Source organism: Lithobates pipiens, unplaced genomic scaffold (assembly GCF_037356315.1).
Source record: "Lithobates pipiens isolate NorthernLeopardFrog02 unplaced genomic scaffold, aLitPip1_a1.2 Scaffold_35, whole genome shotgun sequence".
NCBI classification, from domain to species: domain Eukaryota; kingdom Metazoa; phylum Chordata; class Amphibia; order Anura; family Ranidae; genus Lithobates; species Lithobates pipiens.
Window position 1 is genome coordinate 3,465,716 of NW_027507811.1, and position 14,234 is coordinate 3,479,949.

A 14,234-nucleotide genomic window follows, 5' to 3' on the forward strand; every position below is an offset into this window, starting at 1 on the left:
CGCCGGAAAGTCCGACCGTCTGTACAGGGTATTGCTGTTTCTTTGCTTAATAAATTGATTTCCTATGATCATCAGTTCCATCCAGTGGTCATAATGTGATTTTTTTTTTTTTTTTTTCCTGATGGAGTAGATTTGGAAAAATATCTCCATCATGGCCACTAGATGGAGCTGACGATCTTCTAGAAAAAAAATTCCCCTCTGGGTGATAAATGTACATAACGGGGTTTTGAGTAAATTTTGTAGCAGATTCCTTTCTCTATAGAAATAGATGTTTGCTTCACTATGTCCAATGGGAGGAGCTCTATCAATGTTCTAATGAGGAAAGCTGCTGGGTCTGCATCCCATTTCTTAATGGGATATGGACCCCCTTATATCAGTGGTCAGTGTAGTGGTCCTTTACATTGGTGACCAATGGGAGAAGGTCCCCATTATGTTTGTGGTCTCTTACATTGGTGTCCAGTAGGAGAAGGACCTCCTTATATCAGTGGTCAGTGTAGTGGTCCTTTACATTGGTGACCAATGGGAGAAGGACCCCTTATATCAGTGGTCAGTGTAGTGATCCTTTACATTGGTGACCAATGGATGAAGGACCCCTTGTATCAGTGGTCAGTGTAGTGGTCTCTTACATTGGTGTCCAGTAGGAGAAGGACCTCCTTATATCAGTGGTCAGTGTAGTGGTCCTTTACATTGGTGACCAATGGGAGAAGGACCCCTTATATCAGTGGTCAGTGTAGTGATCCTTTACATTGGTGACCAATGGATGAAGGACCCCTTGTATCAGTGGTCAGTGTAGTGGTCTCTTACATTGGTGTCCAGTAGGAGAAGGACCCCTTATATCAGTGGTCAGTGTAGTGGTCCTTTACATTGGTGACCAATGGGAGAAGGACCCCTTATATCAGTGGTCAGTGTAGTGATCCTTTACATTGGTGTCCAGTAGGAGAAGGACCCCTTATATCAGTGGTCAGTGTAGTGGTCCTTTACATTGGTGACCAATGGGAGAAGGACCCCTTATATCAGTGGTCAGTGTAGTGATCCTTTACATTGGTGTCCAGTAGGAGAAGGACCTCCTTATATCAGTGGTCAGCATAGTGGTCCTTTACATTGGTGACCAAAGGGAGAAGGTCCCCATTATGTTAGTGGTCTCTTACATTTGGTCTCCAGTAGGAGAAGGACCTCTTTAGATCAGTGGTCAGCGTAGTGGTCCTTTACATTGGTGACCAATGGGAGAAGGACCCCATTATGTTTGTGGTCTCTTACATTGGTGTCCAATAGGAGAAGGACCTCCTTATATCAGTGGTCAGTGTAGTGGTCCTTTACATTGGTGACCAATGGGAGAAGGTCCCCATTATGTTAGTGGTCTCTTACATTTGGTGTCCAGTAGGAGAAGGACCTCCTTATATCAGTGGTCAGCGTAGTGGTCCTTTACATTGGTGACCAATGGGAGAAGGTCCCCATTATGTTTGTGGTTTCTTACATTGGTGTCCAGTAGGAGAAGGACCTCCTTATATCAGTGGTCAGTGTAGTGGTCCTTTACATTGGTGACCAATGGGAGAAGGACCCCCTTATATCAGTGGTCAGTGTAGTGATCCTTTACATTGGTGACCAATGGATGAAGGACCCCTTGTATCAGTGGTCAGTGTAGTGGTCTCTTACATTGGTGTCCAGTAGGAGAAGGACCCCTTATATCAGTGGTCTGTGTAGTGATCCTTTACATTGGTGACCAATGGATGAAGGACCCCTTGTATCAGTGGTCAGTGTAGTGGTCCCTTACATTGGGGTCCAGTAGGAGAAGGACCCCTTATATCAGTGGTCAGCGTAGTGGTCCTTTACATTGGTGACCAATGGGAGAAGGTCCCCATTATGTTAGTGGTCTCTTACATTGGTGTCCAGTGGGAGAAGGACCTCCTTATATCAGTGGTCAGTGTAGTGGTCCTTTACATTGGTGTCCAGTAGGAGAAGGACCCCTTATATCAGTGGTCAGCGTAGTGGTCCCTTACATTGGTGATCAGTGGGAGAAGGACCCCTTGTATCAGTGGTCAGCGTAGTGGTCCCTTACATTGGTGATCAGTGGGAGAAGGACCCCTTGTATCAGTGGTCAGTGTAGTGGTCCCTTACATTGGTGATCAATGGGAGAAGGACCCCTTGTATCAGTGGTCAGTGTAGTGGTCCCTTACATTGGTGTTCAGCAGGAAAAGGACCCCCTTATATCAGTGGTCAGTGTAGTGGTCCTTTACATTGGTGACCAATGGGAGAAGGTCCCCATTATGTTAGTGGTGTCTTACATTGGTGTCCAGTAGGAGAAGGACCCCCTTATATAAGTGGTCAGTGTAGTGATCCTTTACATTGGTGAACAATGGATGAAGGACCCCTTATATCAGTATAGTGGTCCCTTACATTGGTGACCAATGGGAGAAGGACGTTCTTACATCAACCACAGTGGGAAGAACACCGCCCTTGCAGATCATTGATGTCAGTTATTACTGAGAGACAGAAATTGTTTGTTGCTCAAGGAACCCCTAGAGATCTTTGGAGGAGCCCTGCCTGAGAAAGGCTGGACTAGGCAGTAATATACACTCACCGGCCACTTTATTAGGTACACCTGTTCAATTCCTTGGTAACACAAGTTGCTAATCAGCCAATCACACGGCAGCAACTCAATTTAGGCATCTAGATGGGGTGAAGCACGAGCATCAGAATGGGGGAAGAAAGGTGATTGAAGTGACTTTGAACGTGGCATCGTTGTTGGTGGCAGACGGGCTGGTCTGAGGATTTCTGGGATTTTCACACAACCATCTTCTGGGGATTACAGAGAATGGTGGGAAAAAGAGAAAATATCCAGTGAGCGGCAGTTGTGTGGAGGAAAATGCCTGGTTGAGGTCAGAGGAGAATGGGCAGACTGGTTCCAGGTGATAGAAAGACAACAGTAACTCCACCACTCGTTACACCCAAGGTATGCAGAATACCATCTCTGAACGCACAACACATCCAACCTTGAAGCAGATGGGCTACAGCAGCCGAAGACCACACCGGGTGCCACTCCTGTCAACTAAGAACAGGAAACTGAGGCTACAATTGGCACAGAATCACCAAAATTGCACAATAGAAGATTGGAAAAACGTTGCCTGGTCTGATGAGTCTGGATTTCAGCTCCGACATTCAGATGGTGGGGTCAGAATTTGGCGCATGGATCCATCCTGACTTGTTTCACCGCTTCAGGCTGGTGGTGGTGGAGTAATGGTGGGCACACTCTGGGCCCCTTAGTACCCATTGAGCATGGTTTAATCGCCACGGGCTATCTGACTAGTGTTGCTGATCATATCCATCCCTTTATGACTACAGTGTCCCCAACTTCTGATGGCTCCTTCCAGCAGGATAATGCACCAAAGTCATAAAGCTCCAATCATCTCACCACTGGACAATGAGGTCCCTGTCCTCCAATCATCTCACCACTGGACAATGAGGTCCCTGTCCTCCAATCATCTCACCACTGGACAATGAGGTCCCTGTCCTCCAATCATCTCACCACTAAACAACGAGGTCCTTGTCCTCCAATCATCTCACCACTGGACAATGAGTTCCCTGTCCTCCAATCATCTCACCACTGGACAACGAGGTCCTTGTCCTCCAATCATCTCACCACTGGACAACGAGGTCCCTGTCCTCCAATCATCTCACCACTGGACAACGAGGTCCCTGTCCTCCAATCATCTCACCACTGGACAATGAGGTCCCTGTCCTCCAATCATCTCACCACTGGACAACGAGGTCCCTGTCCTCCAATCATCTCACCACTGGACAATGAGGTCCCTGTCCTCCAATCATCTCACCAATGGACAATAAGGTCCCTGTCCTCCAATCATCTCACCACTGGACAATGAGGCCCCTGTCCTCCAATCATCTCACCACTGGACAACGAGGTCCCTGTCCTCCAATCATCTCACCAATGGACAATGAGTTCCCTGTCTTCCAATCATCTCACCACTGGACAACGAGGTCCCTGTCCTCCAATCATCTCACCAATGGACAATGAGTTCCCTGTCCTCCAATCATCTCACCACTGGACAACGAGGTCCCTGTCCTCCAATCATCTCACCACTGGACAACGAGGTCCCTGTCCTCCAATCATCTCACCACTGGACAATGAGGTCCCTGTCCTCCAATCATCTCACCACTGGACAATGAGGTCCCTGTCCTCCAATGGCCTCCACACTCACCACATCTCATCCAATAGAGCACATAGTGACATGATAGCAGCCACTGCGTGATGCTATCATATCACTATGGACCAAAATCTCTGAGGAACGTTTCCAACACTTTGTTGTATGTACAGTATGCCATGAAGAATGAAGGCAAAAGGGGGTCCAACCTGGTACTAGTAAGGTGTACCTAATATTGTGAGCGTATATACCCTCTAGTGTGCAACTAATGTAAGTGTAGGCAAATGTATGTTTTTGGCTCATGTTTAACTTGTGAGTCTTAATTAGGTCATGGGTCCTGGGTTTACTGCAGGTCAGGCTGGAGGTCTCTGGTGCATCCCCATTGTTGTGGAAGTTTTGGAGAAATTTCTAGAAGCTGGAGGGTGGAGACCGGGAGGGTTGTTCTGCATACGTAGGGGGAGTTTAGCCAAACCCCAGGCAGGGGGCCTGGCATGATGGCTGAGCCAGCCATTAAATATGGATGTGTCACGCTAGCAGGGGAGTCGGGTGGAAGATGAAGTGCTGAGGAGACTGTCGGTGGCCCTTGATGGGATCCCCTGGTCTGGGGAGGGGGGGGGGGGGGCTTGGGATGATCATTGCAGTTTTAAAGGAATCTTACCTACGAAGCAGCGGGAGCAAGAAGGACAGTGTTAGTAAATCAGCACAGTCAAGGACTTCCCCATCTTTTCTGGAAGGCCATGGGAGATTTTCTGAGCAGCCGGGGTGGGCTGCTGTAGAAGCAGCCAGATGGGCTAGTATTTCCTGCAGTCAGTAGAACTGGGATCACTTTCTAACAGGGGAGTTGGAGTTACTCCAGAATGCAGCCTTCAACACTTTGTGCTACTTCTAAGGCACTGGTCGTTCCTGAACCTTAATGCCGTGCACACACGCGGCCGGACTTTTCGACAGCAAGGCTTCCACGGAACAAATCCGTCGGACAACTTGACGGTGTGTTGGGGCTTCATCGGACCTTTGCTGTCGAAAAATCAGACAGATTTTAGATTTAGAACATGTTTCAAATCTTTCCGACGGACTCGAGTTCCGGTCGAAAAATCAGTTAGTCTGTATGCTAGTCCGACGGACGAAAACCGGCGCTAGGGCAGCTATTGGCTACTGGCTATGAACTTCCTTATTCTAGTCCGGTCGTACGTCATCGCGGTTGAATCTGTCGGACTTTGGTGTGATTGTGTGTAGACAAGTCCGATTCTACGGAAGTCAGTCGAAAAAAAGTCCAACGGAATTCAGTCCTTCGAAAAGTCCGGTCGTGTGTACATGGCGTTAGGGACTTTTGCATCTTTTTTCTATCAGAGACTGCCAGTGTTCAGGAGAGGGACAGTTGTTAGGCTTGTGCAATTTGTTTCGTAACGAATCGAAATTCGGCCGAATTTTGCATCTTTCGGACATTCGGATGCATCCGAATGTCCGAATAAAAAAATAACAAATTACAACGAATACGAAAGAAATATAACGAATGAATTCGAATGAATTCGACATGATTCGAAATTATTTCAACCGCATTCGAAATTATTTCAACATAATTCAACATTATTTCAACCGCATTCGAAAATATTTTGTGACCCGAATTTAGGGCCATGTATCTTGGGGTCACTTGGTGCTAGACACTTCAAATTTGGATATGTTATAGTGCTAGTACTATTGTGTTTGCATACCAAATTTAGGGTTTCTAGCTATAAGTGACCCCGAGATATGTGGCCCCAAAATCGGGTCGCAAAATGTTATTAGTTATTAGAGCAGAGAATGCAAACACAATAATACTAGCACTATAACATATCCAAATTTGAAGTGTCTAGCACCAAGTGACCCCGAGATACATGGCCCTAAATTTGGGTCACAAAATATTTTCGAATGCGGTTGAAATAATGTTGAATTATGTTGAAATAATTTCGAATGCAGTTGAAATAATTTCGAATGCAGTTGAAATATTTTCGAATGCGGTTGAAATAATTTCAAATCATGTCGAATTCATTCGAATTCATTCGTTATATTTCTTTCGTATTCGTTGTAATTTGTTATTTTTTTATTCGGACATTCGGATGCATCCGAATGTCCGAAAGATGCAAAATTCGGTCGAATTTCGATTCGTTACGAAACGAATTGCACAAGCCTAGTGCTAGTATTATTGTGTTTGCATACGAAATTTGGGGTTTCTAGCTATAAGTGACCCCGAGATATGTGGCCCCAAAATCGGGTCGCAAAATGTTATTAGTTATTAGAGCAGAGAATAACATTTTGCGACCCGATTTTGGGGCCACATATCTCGGGGTCACTTACAGCTAGAAACCCCAAATTTGGTATACAAACACAATAGTACTAGCACTACAACATATCCAAATTTGGAGTTTCTAGCACCAAGTGACCCCGAGATACATGGCCCTAAAGTCGGGTCACAAAATATTTTCGAATGTGGTTGAAATCATTTCGAATCCGGTAGAAATATTTTCGAATTTGGTTGAAATATTTTCGAATGCGGCCGATTTTTCGAATTCGGTAGAAAACGAAACGAAATCCGAAAACGAATTTAAGGAAGTTAACGAATATAACTCAACGAAATTAATGAATTAACGAATTAAAATGAAACTAAACGAATTTTTTCCTTTTGCACATGTCTAACAGTTGTAGACCGTGTACAGAGGGAGGAAGTTATCCCAGGTTTTGTTGCTATGAAGCTGGACATCCCGTGATTCCTATTTCCTGTCCAAGTTATTACACATAATAAAAAAAGAACAAGCTTAAAGACTGTTCCTTGTGTCTGGATAAAAGTAGAAAATGCTTGTTTTCTGGCTGTGGGGAATGGGGAACCCAGTCTTCTGCAACCCTTTCATGGGTAGTGGCATCTCTATGGATAGATAGATCTCTATATATATATATATATATATATATACCCCATGGTGGGAGTGGAGATGACCCCATCTATGTTTACATGATGTCACCTGGAAAACCCTCAAGCTTGTTTACAATGTGAAATAAGCCGGCGAGTGGACAGAAAGCTGTCATTTACTGGCGGTAGTGATAGTGTGGGCTCCTTGAGGGTAGGGACCGATGTGAGTGTGCAGTGTACGGGGATAGGGACAATTGTAGACACTCACTCAGGTTGAACTGGATGGGCTGGTGTCTTTATTCAACCTCACTATGAAACTATGATGATTTTAGTGCCCTAAAGCCGAAGGTTGGGTGGGAGAAGGCACTAGCCAAATCCGACCGTTTTATTTTGCCCGTTGGATGAATTATGAACAGCTTGGGTTTGGGTCAAACTCATTGTCAACCAAACCCCAAAGCTCATCCCCACTGAGAAACAGAAACTGTTCATCTCTCAAACATCTCCTGGTGACCTTTGGAAGAACACTGGTTGAGTCGAAATTCACGGTCCATCTGAACCCAAAGCTTATCCTGAGTGAGAGACGGCAACTATTCCAATTTTCAAGAAGCCCCTAGAAACCTTTGGAGGAACCCTGGCTGAGAAAGGCTGTACTAGGCAGTAATATATTTCTATACCCCTTGGTGGGAGTGGAGATGACCCCCATCTATAAGGAAATACAGTACATACACACGGCACAAGGGCGTGTTCACACTACGAGATGTTTTTCGGGGATGCAGTTCCTCTGAGCTCCACAAGGTGGTGATCTCACTTCTACCCAGACAGGAAGTCTCTATGGAAGACAGGAAGTGATGTCAGGTTTAAAAAGGAAGTTTCGGGTGAGAGTTGAATTGGAAGTAGATAGGAGACGTCGCTGGAACTGGCAGCAGAGGAGGTAATAAGATCTTATTTTCTATTTACACCCAGTAACCCCCCCGTCATGTCCGTCCTCTTCCTCCATAGTCACTGTGACGTCTTTTATCTCCAGCAGATGATGATACACACATATATATAGTGTGAAAACCTAGATTACCCCATACAGGGTTACGGAACCTTCGTATTGGAGATTGGTCTCCTTCTTCCCTTAGCAGTCTCTTGCAATGATGGATGAGATTCAGATTCGGGTTCTACTTAAATTGCGGCCTAATTTCCAGGATGTGAATTTAGCCTCAATTTTTGATTGATTTATTTTGGTGCTCACCCAGAATGCTCTGCACAGCCTTTGACCCTGGTCAGCAGCCAGTAATGTCGGTGGAGGTGGGGGTTTTGATTTCAACCAGTAAGGGGATTAGGTAGGTACTCACTCGGGATGAGCGCACGTTTCATCCAAACTTGGCTTCACACTGAACACGGAAAAAGTTTTCCGTGCCACCCAATCAGCTGTGGCCACCAAATTTCCAGCCCTGCAGCTGTGAGTACACATGCACTATATGGTCAAAAGTATTGGGACACCTGCCTATGAACTCGTTCATCCACACTATTTTGACAATAGTATTGAGCCACCCCTCCACATCATGCGGTGGAGGGGGGATTATATCATCCAACATTAGTGCCTGACCACACAAATGCGCTTCTGGAAGAACGGTCAAACATTCCCGTAGACACCCTCCTAAACCTTGTGGACGGCCTTCCCAGAAGAGTTGAAGCTGTTATAGCTGCCAAGGGTCAATTCAATATTGAACCCTCCGGACTAAGATGTCATTACAGTTCATGTGCGTGTAAAGTGGGGGCTGTCCCAATACTTTTGGTAATATAGTATATTGGCAGGAATGCTCGTAACATCATTGACCTAAAATTTTAACGAAATTCTTCAGTCCTTCTCTCCTCAATTGTTTTATTGCTATCCTAATATTATACAATCAATGCAGTCCAGATAAGTCTCCGCTATTCGTCTACAGAGAAAAGCACGTAGATCACATGACGGCACCAATGAGGATGGAGGAGGACCGGAGTCACATGACTGAGAAGATACTAAACCTCACCCTGGAGATCATCTACCTGCTGACCGGAGAGGTGAGGAGGATTCTGGGAGGTCACATGACATCACTCTTATCTCTATTAATAAAACACAGACCTGACCGGAGAGGTGAGGAGGATTCTGGGAGGTCACATGACATCACTCTTATCTCTATTAATAAAACACAGACCTGACCGGAGAGGTGAGGAGGATTCTGGGAGGTCACATGACATCACTCTTATCTCTATTAATAAAACACAGACCTGACCGGAGAGGTGAGGAGGATTCTGGGATTCTAACATGATGTTCCTATTGGTTCCCCAATACAGAGATTTCCTCTTGTGAAGTCCGGTGATCATATGACCATCACAGTGCCTCCATGTGACTCCCTAAAACCTGAGAGACACAACATGGAGAAGATTCTAGAAGTCACCAAGAAGATGATGGAGCTGCTGACAGGAGAGGTGAGGAGGATTCTGGGAATTCTGGGACATTATCCAGTAACAGACAAGGGATGTGTCTGGGTGGTGACTGTATCATTGTGTGTGTCAGGTTCCTATAAGGTGTCAGGATGTCACTGTCTATTTCTCCATGGAGGAGTGGGAGTATTTAGAAGGACACAAGGATCTCTACAAGGACGTCATGATGGCCAATCAGCCGCCCCTCACATCACCGGGTAAGAGGAGACTTTATTGTAAAGGAGAGAGCAGTACGGAGGCTCCACCTAGATCCCCCATCATCTGATAAACACATAGAAACAATGTATTCAGTCAGTGTGTGTGTTTCCTACAGATGGATCCAGTAATGGGAACCCACCAGAGAGATGTCCCCGTCCTCTGTATTCCCGGGATTCCACACAGGAAGGTCACACCATCCCCCACCATCATCAGGTAGATGAGGAACAATTACTGATAGTTATGATTTATACACAATCATGTTTGTTACAATGAATGTTTTATTATAAACTCAGAGTGGAAACCTCAGGGGTGATAATATTCTTGTTAAAGAATGGTTTCAAGAGTATGATGAGGAGTATGGAGTGACGAAAAAGCCTTCTGAAGGACACAATGCTCCCATGATGGAGCCACCTAATTACAGAAACCCACCACAGAGATGTCTCCACCCTCTGTATTCCCGGGATTCCACACAGGAAGGTCACATTATCTCTCACTATTACAAGGTTGGTGGAATAAACCATCTAGAACACAAAAGTGACTCAACAAGATGATGAATAAGATGTATTCTGTACAAGATCTTATTCTCTCTCATTTTCTTGTTTTAGGGTGAAGATCTGACAGATATAAAAGTTGAGGTGAAATCAGAAGAAGAAGAGAGGTATGTGAGGGATGATCAGCAGTCTATGGAGGAGGATGGAATAACGGGGACATTTATAGAGGAGGACACTCCTACAGAGATCAGCACAGGTGGGTCATTAACACTAAATACATCCCTCCACCCATACTGCTCACTGATTGGTCCAGGTTAGGGTGTGGACTGGGTGATATCAGCCTGTAATACCATGGTAATGGTCGTGTTCCTCACCTGTGTTCCCCGTTCTGCTCTTTAGATCTTCGTTTCTATCAGATAACCCCCCCCCCCCCCCCCCCTACCTTGTGCTGAGCTCTGTGCTATCTGCCATATACCGGTAATAATGGATCGGAAAGTTCAGCTCTCTATAAGAGAAGAGCCACTCAATCAGACAACAGAACAGTTTATAAGAAGCTCAGTCCATGATCTCAATAACATTGAATTCCTGCACCACACTTCCCGAAACAGATAAATCCAAATTTTGCTCTTCAGAATTCAGGGAATGCCGATGATGAAGACTTGGGTGTCGGATAGAGTAGAGAAGGAAAATGATGGGGGGGGGGGAGAAACTACCCCAACGAGGCAGGATGTCCTCCAGAGGCAGCCATCCTGCAAGAGTAGAGAACAGCCTCCCTATTCCATCACATTGTGGAGCTGTTATCTCCTGGCTCACTTCCCACAGCTCAACTGTCTGGGCCTTTTTTAGCACATGTGCAGCTGATCGCAAGCAAGGCATTTAACCTCCCACCGCTCAGCCTATTGGCAAGAGCATCTGAAAGCCACACAAAAGGGACACAATTCTTCTCCTCACTCCTCACTTTTCATGTCTACCCTGCTAAATATTTCATGACCTCTCAGCAACCTCCACTGACCGGGATGATGGAATAGTAAAGGGTGTCACAGGTCATTGCAACAGGAGCGTGTCTGTCCACAGACTCCGTTGACCAGCTGACATTTTTCAAAATTAATCATTCCTGGATTAGCAGCAGCTATCAAGCCCCGGATGCCGATGTCGCTGATTAAATGTTTTTTGGATGTGGAATCTGTGCTTCCTAGCTTTGCGGGTGTTGATTTTATCGTGAAGATATTGTTTGGTGAAGGGCACAATTAAAGCCCAAAACTCGAATCTTGTTCCCAGTACACTACATTGTGGCCTCATCGTACAGACTGGCTCCCCAAGCCGTTGTTTACAAAATAAATAAGAAAGCTTGCAGAGAAAATCAATTTAAATGTCTTTTTGTTTCTTCTTTATAATTGTCAGTTTTGCTGCAGCGGGTTCTATACATGGTACAGATGCACCACTTTACAGGCAGACTAAGGAGGCCCACAGGCACTATATTTAAAGGAATTTTGCTTTTTTTATTGTTTCACTTTAAGCATCATTAAAATCACTACCTCTATTAAAAACAACCTTGTATCAATGCAAAATGTATTTATTTTTTAAATGTCCCCCAGGACCGTTCCTGGGCCCCTATACCCTTATTACGGCCAATAACTTGCATATAAGCCTTTAAAATGGGCACTTTTGAATTTTCAAGTTCGGGTCCCATAGACTTTAATAGGGTTTGCGGTTCAAGTCCGAACTTTTACGATGTTCAAGAGTTCTGCCGCAAACCGAACCGTGGGGGGGAGGGGATGTTTGGCCCAACTCTAAAGCCTTGTACACACGGTCGGAGAATCCGTCGGAATGTGTCCTATCGGACCGTGTGGTCGGATAATCCGACTGTGTGTGGTATGCATCGGACTGATTCCATCCGAATCTCCATCAGACCCAATTTTCCAACATGTTGGAAATATTTCCCGACCAACTGGGCCGGTCGGACCTAATCTGATCATGTGTAGAGCATTTTGATCGGACCAAGTGCCACGCATGCTCAGATCAAATTCCTACATCAAAGCTATTGGCTACTAGCCTGAATGTAGTCCCATCGTAACGAAATTACGTCATCACGTTCTGAAAGATCGGATTTTTCGCCAACTTTGTCCGACCGTGTGTATGCAACAGTTTTGGACAAGATCCGACGGACAAAATCCGACGGGCAGAATCCGACGGATTTGGTTGTGGAAATCTCTGACCGTGTGTACAGGGGCTAATCCTGACCAAATCTCCAACTCCATTTGCAGAAATGCAGCCCCAAACCTGCAAGGAACCTCCACCATGCTTCACAGTTGGCTGCAGACACTCAATGTGGTACCGCTTTCCAGCCCTTCACCAACAAACTGCCTCCTGCTACAGCCAAATATTTCACATTATGACTCCTCAGTCCAGAGCACCTTCTGCCATTTTCTGCCCCCTCCCAGTTCCTATGTTTTCCTGCATAGATGAGTGGCTTAGTCTTATTTTCACATCCTGCTTTCTGGCAGTAATTCATCCATGAAGATCACTTCTGGCCAGACTTCTCCATACAGTAGATGGAGTACCTGGGTCCCACTGGTTTGCTCTAGACTTCTCCGGACAGCAGTTAGGAAGAAGTGGCTGGGTCTGGGGAAGGTGGCAATGAGTGATAGAGGGGGAGGGGACACTCGTCCTATAATCCCCTCATCACTGTCACTCCTATAGAAGACAGTTCTCGTTGTTTCCTCCCTCTCTGACTAAGGTCCATGAATAAAGAAATGATCTGGTAGGAGATCAGAGGAGCCATTTACTAGTTACCTTGAGGGGGGAATTGTAAGATCCTCAGAGACAAAGCTGCCTGATGTGGGCGGAGTCCTGGTTTAGGGCAACCAATCTGCTCGTGTCTAGTAATAATAAGCCAAATGGTCCGGGGCTGAAGTGGTTAAACAATTCTACTTATAATTTGTCCTAAGTCACAACCTTTATATTTTTACCTTATTACAGAATTATCATTAGGTCAGTAGATACTAAAATTGTAATCGTATCTGTGGCCTGGAATATAATATGTATAATTTGAATGACTTTTGAATGATCCTCAGAGACAAAGCTGCCCGATGTGGGCGGAGTCCTGGTTTAGGGGAACCAATCAGCTGATGTCTAGTAATAATCTTTGTATTTCTATTTTAGTAGATGGACGGGAGATGAGGAAAACCTCAGAGGATTGTCTCACTTTGTCTCCAGACTGTAAAGTAGAAGATGAGGACATCACACAGTATAGTCCAGGAGAAAACCCGACTACCTCAAATGTCCATCCGGCACCACACAGTGTAGATGGACCATTGTATTTTCACACAGGAGAAAAGCCGTATTCCTGTCCTGAGTGTGGTAAACGTTTTTCAAACAAGTCCAGTTCCGAAAGACATCGGAGATCTCACACAGATGAGAAACCGTTTTCCTGTTCGGAGTTCGGGAAATGTTTTTCAGAGAAGTCTCATCTTTATAGACATCAGATTTTGCACTTGGATAGGGAGACCTATTCCTGTCCTGAGTGTGAGAAAAGTTTCCTTCATAAATCCTCCCTATTCAAACACCGGAGATCTCACACGGGTAAGAAGCCGTATTCCTGTTCTGAGTGCAAGAAAAGTTTTTTCCAGAAGTGCGATCTTTTCAGACATCAGAGAACTCATACGGGAGAGAAGCCATATTTCTGTCCTGAGTGCGGAAAATGTTTCTCAAGGACGTTCAGTCTTTACAAACATCAGAGATTGCACACGGGGGAGAAGCCATATTCCTGCAACGCGTGTGGGAAATGTTTTTCACAGAAGTCCAGTCTTTACAGACATCAGAGATCTCACATGGAGGAGAAGCCGTATTCCTGTCCTGAGTGAGGGAATTGTTCCTCACTGTAGTCCTGTCTTCCTGTACATCAGGGGGTCCCACACAACCCTGGAGGTGTATTAGTGAGTGCGGGAAATGTCTTGTATATGAGTGTTGCTGGACATGTGCGGAAGAAGCACACCCTGATATACACCTCAGATATACTCCATGGCTGATCTTCATCAT

The 14,234-nt window shown here is 45.4% G+C and overlaps 2 protein-coding genes across 2 annotated transcripts in view; both read left to right on the plus strand.

Annotated features, from left to right (window-relative positions):
• Nucleotides 1–7,793: 7,793 nt before the first annotated feature.
• Nucleotides 7,794–10,564, plus strand: LOC143955938 (uncharacterized). The gene is made up of 5 exons (XM_077466065.1): nt 7,794–7,966; nt 8,970–9,084; nt 9,358–9,918; nt 9,999–10,208; nt 10,311–10,564. Exons 1-3 carry the CDS (start codon nt 7,884–7,886, stop codon nt 9,706–9,708), a joined length of 549 nt encoding a protein of 182 aa, XP_077322191.1. The 5' UTR covers nt 7,794–7,883; the 3' UTR covers nt 9,709–9,918; nt 9,999–10,208; nt 10,311–10,564.
• Nucleotides 10,565–10,667: 103 nt separating this feature from the next.
• Nucleotides 10,668–14,234, plus strand: part of LOC143955451 (uncharacterized) — a 30,123-nt gene continuing 26,556 nt past the window's right edge. The window contains exon 1 of the mRNA XM_077465495.1: nt 10,668–14,050. Within this exon, the coding sequence (XP_077321621.1) occupies nt 13,286–14,050 (765 nt within the window). The 5' untranslated portion in view covers nt 10,668–13,285. The remainder of the gene's footprint in view (nt 14,051–14,234) is intronic.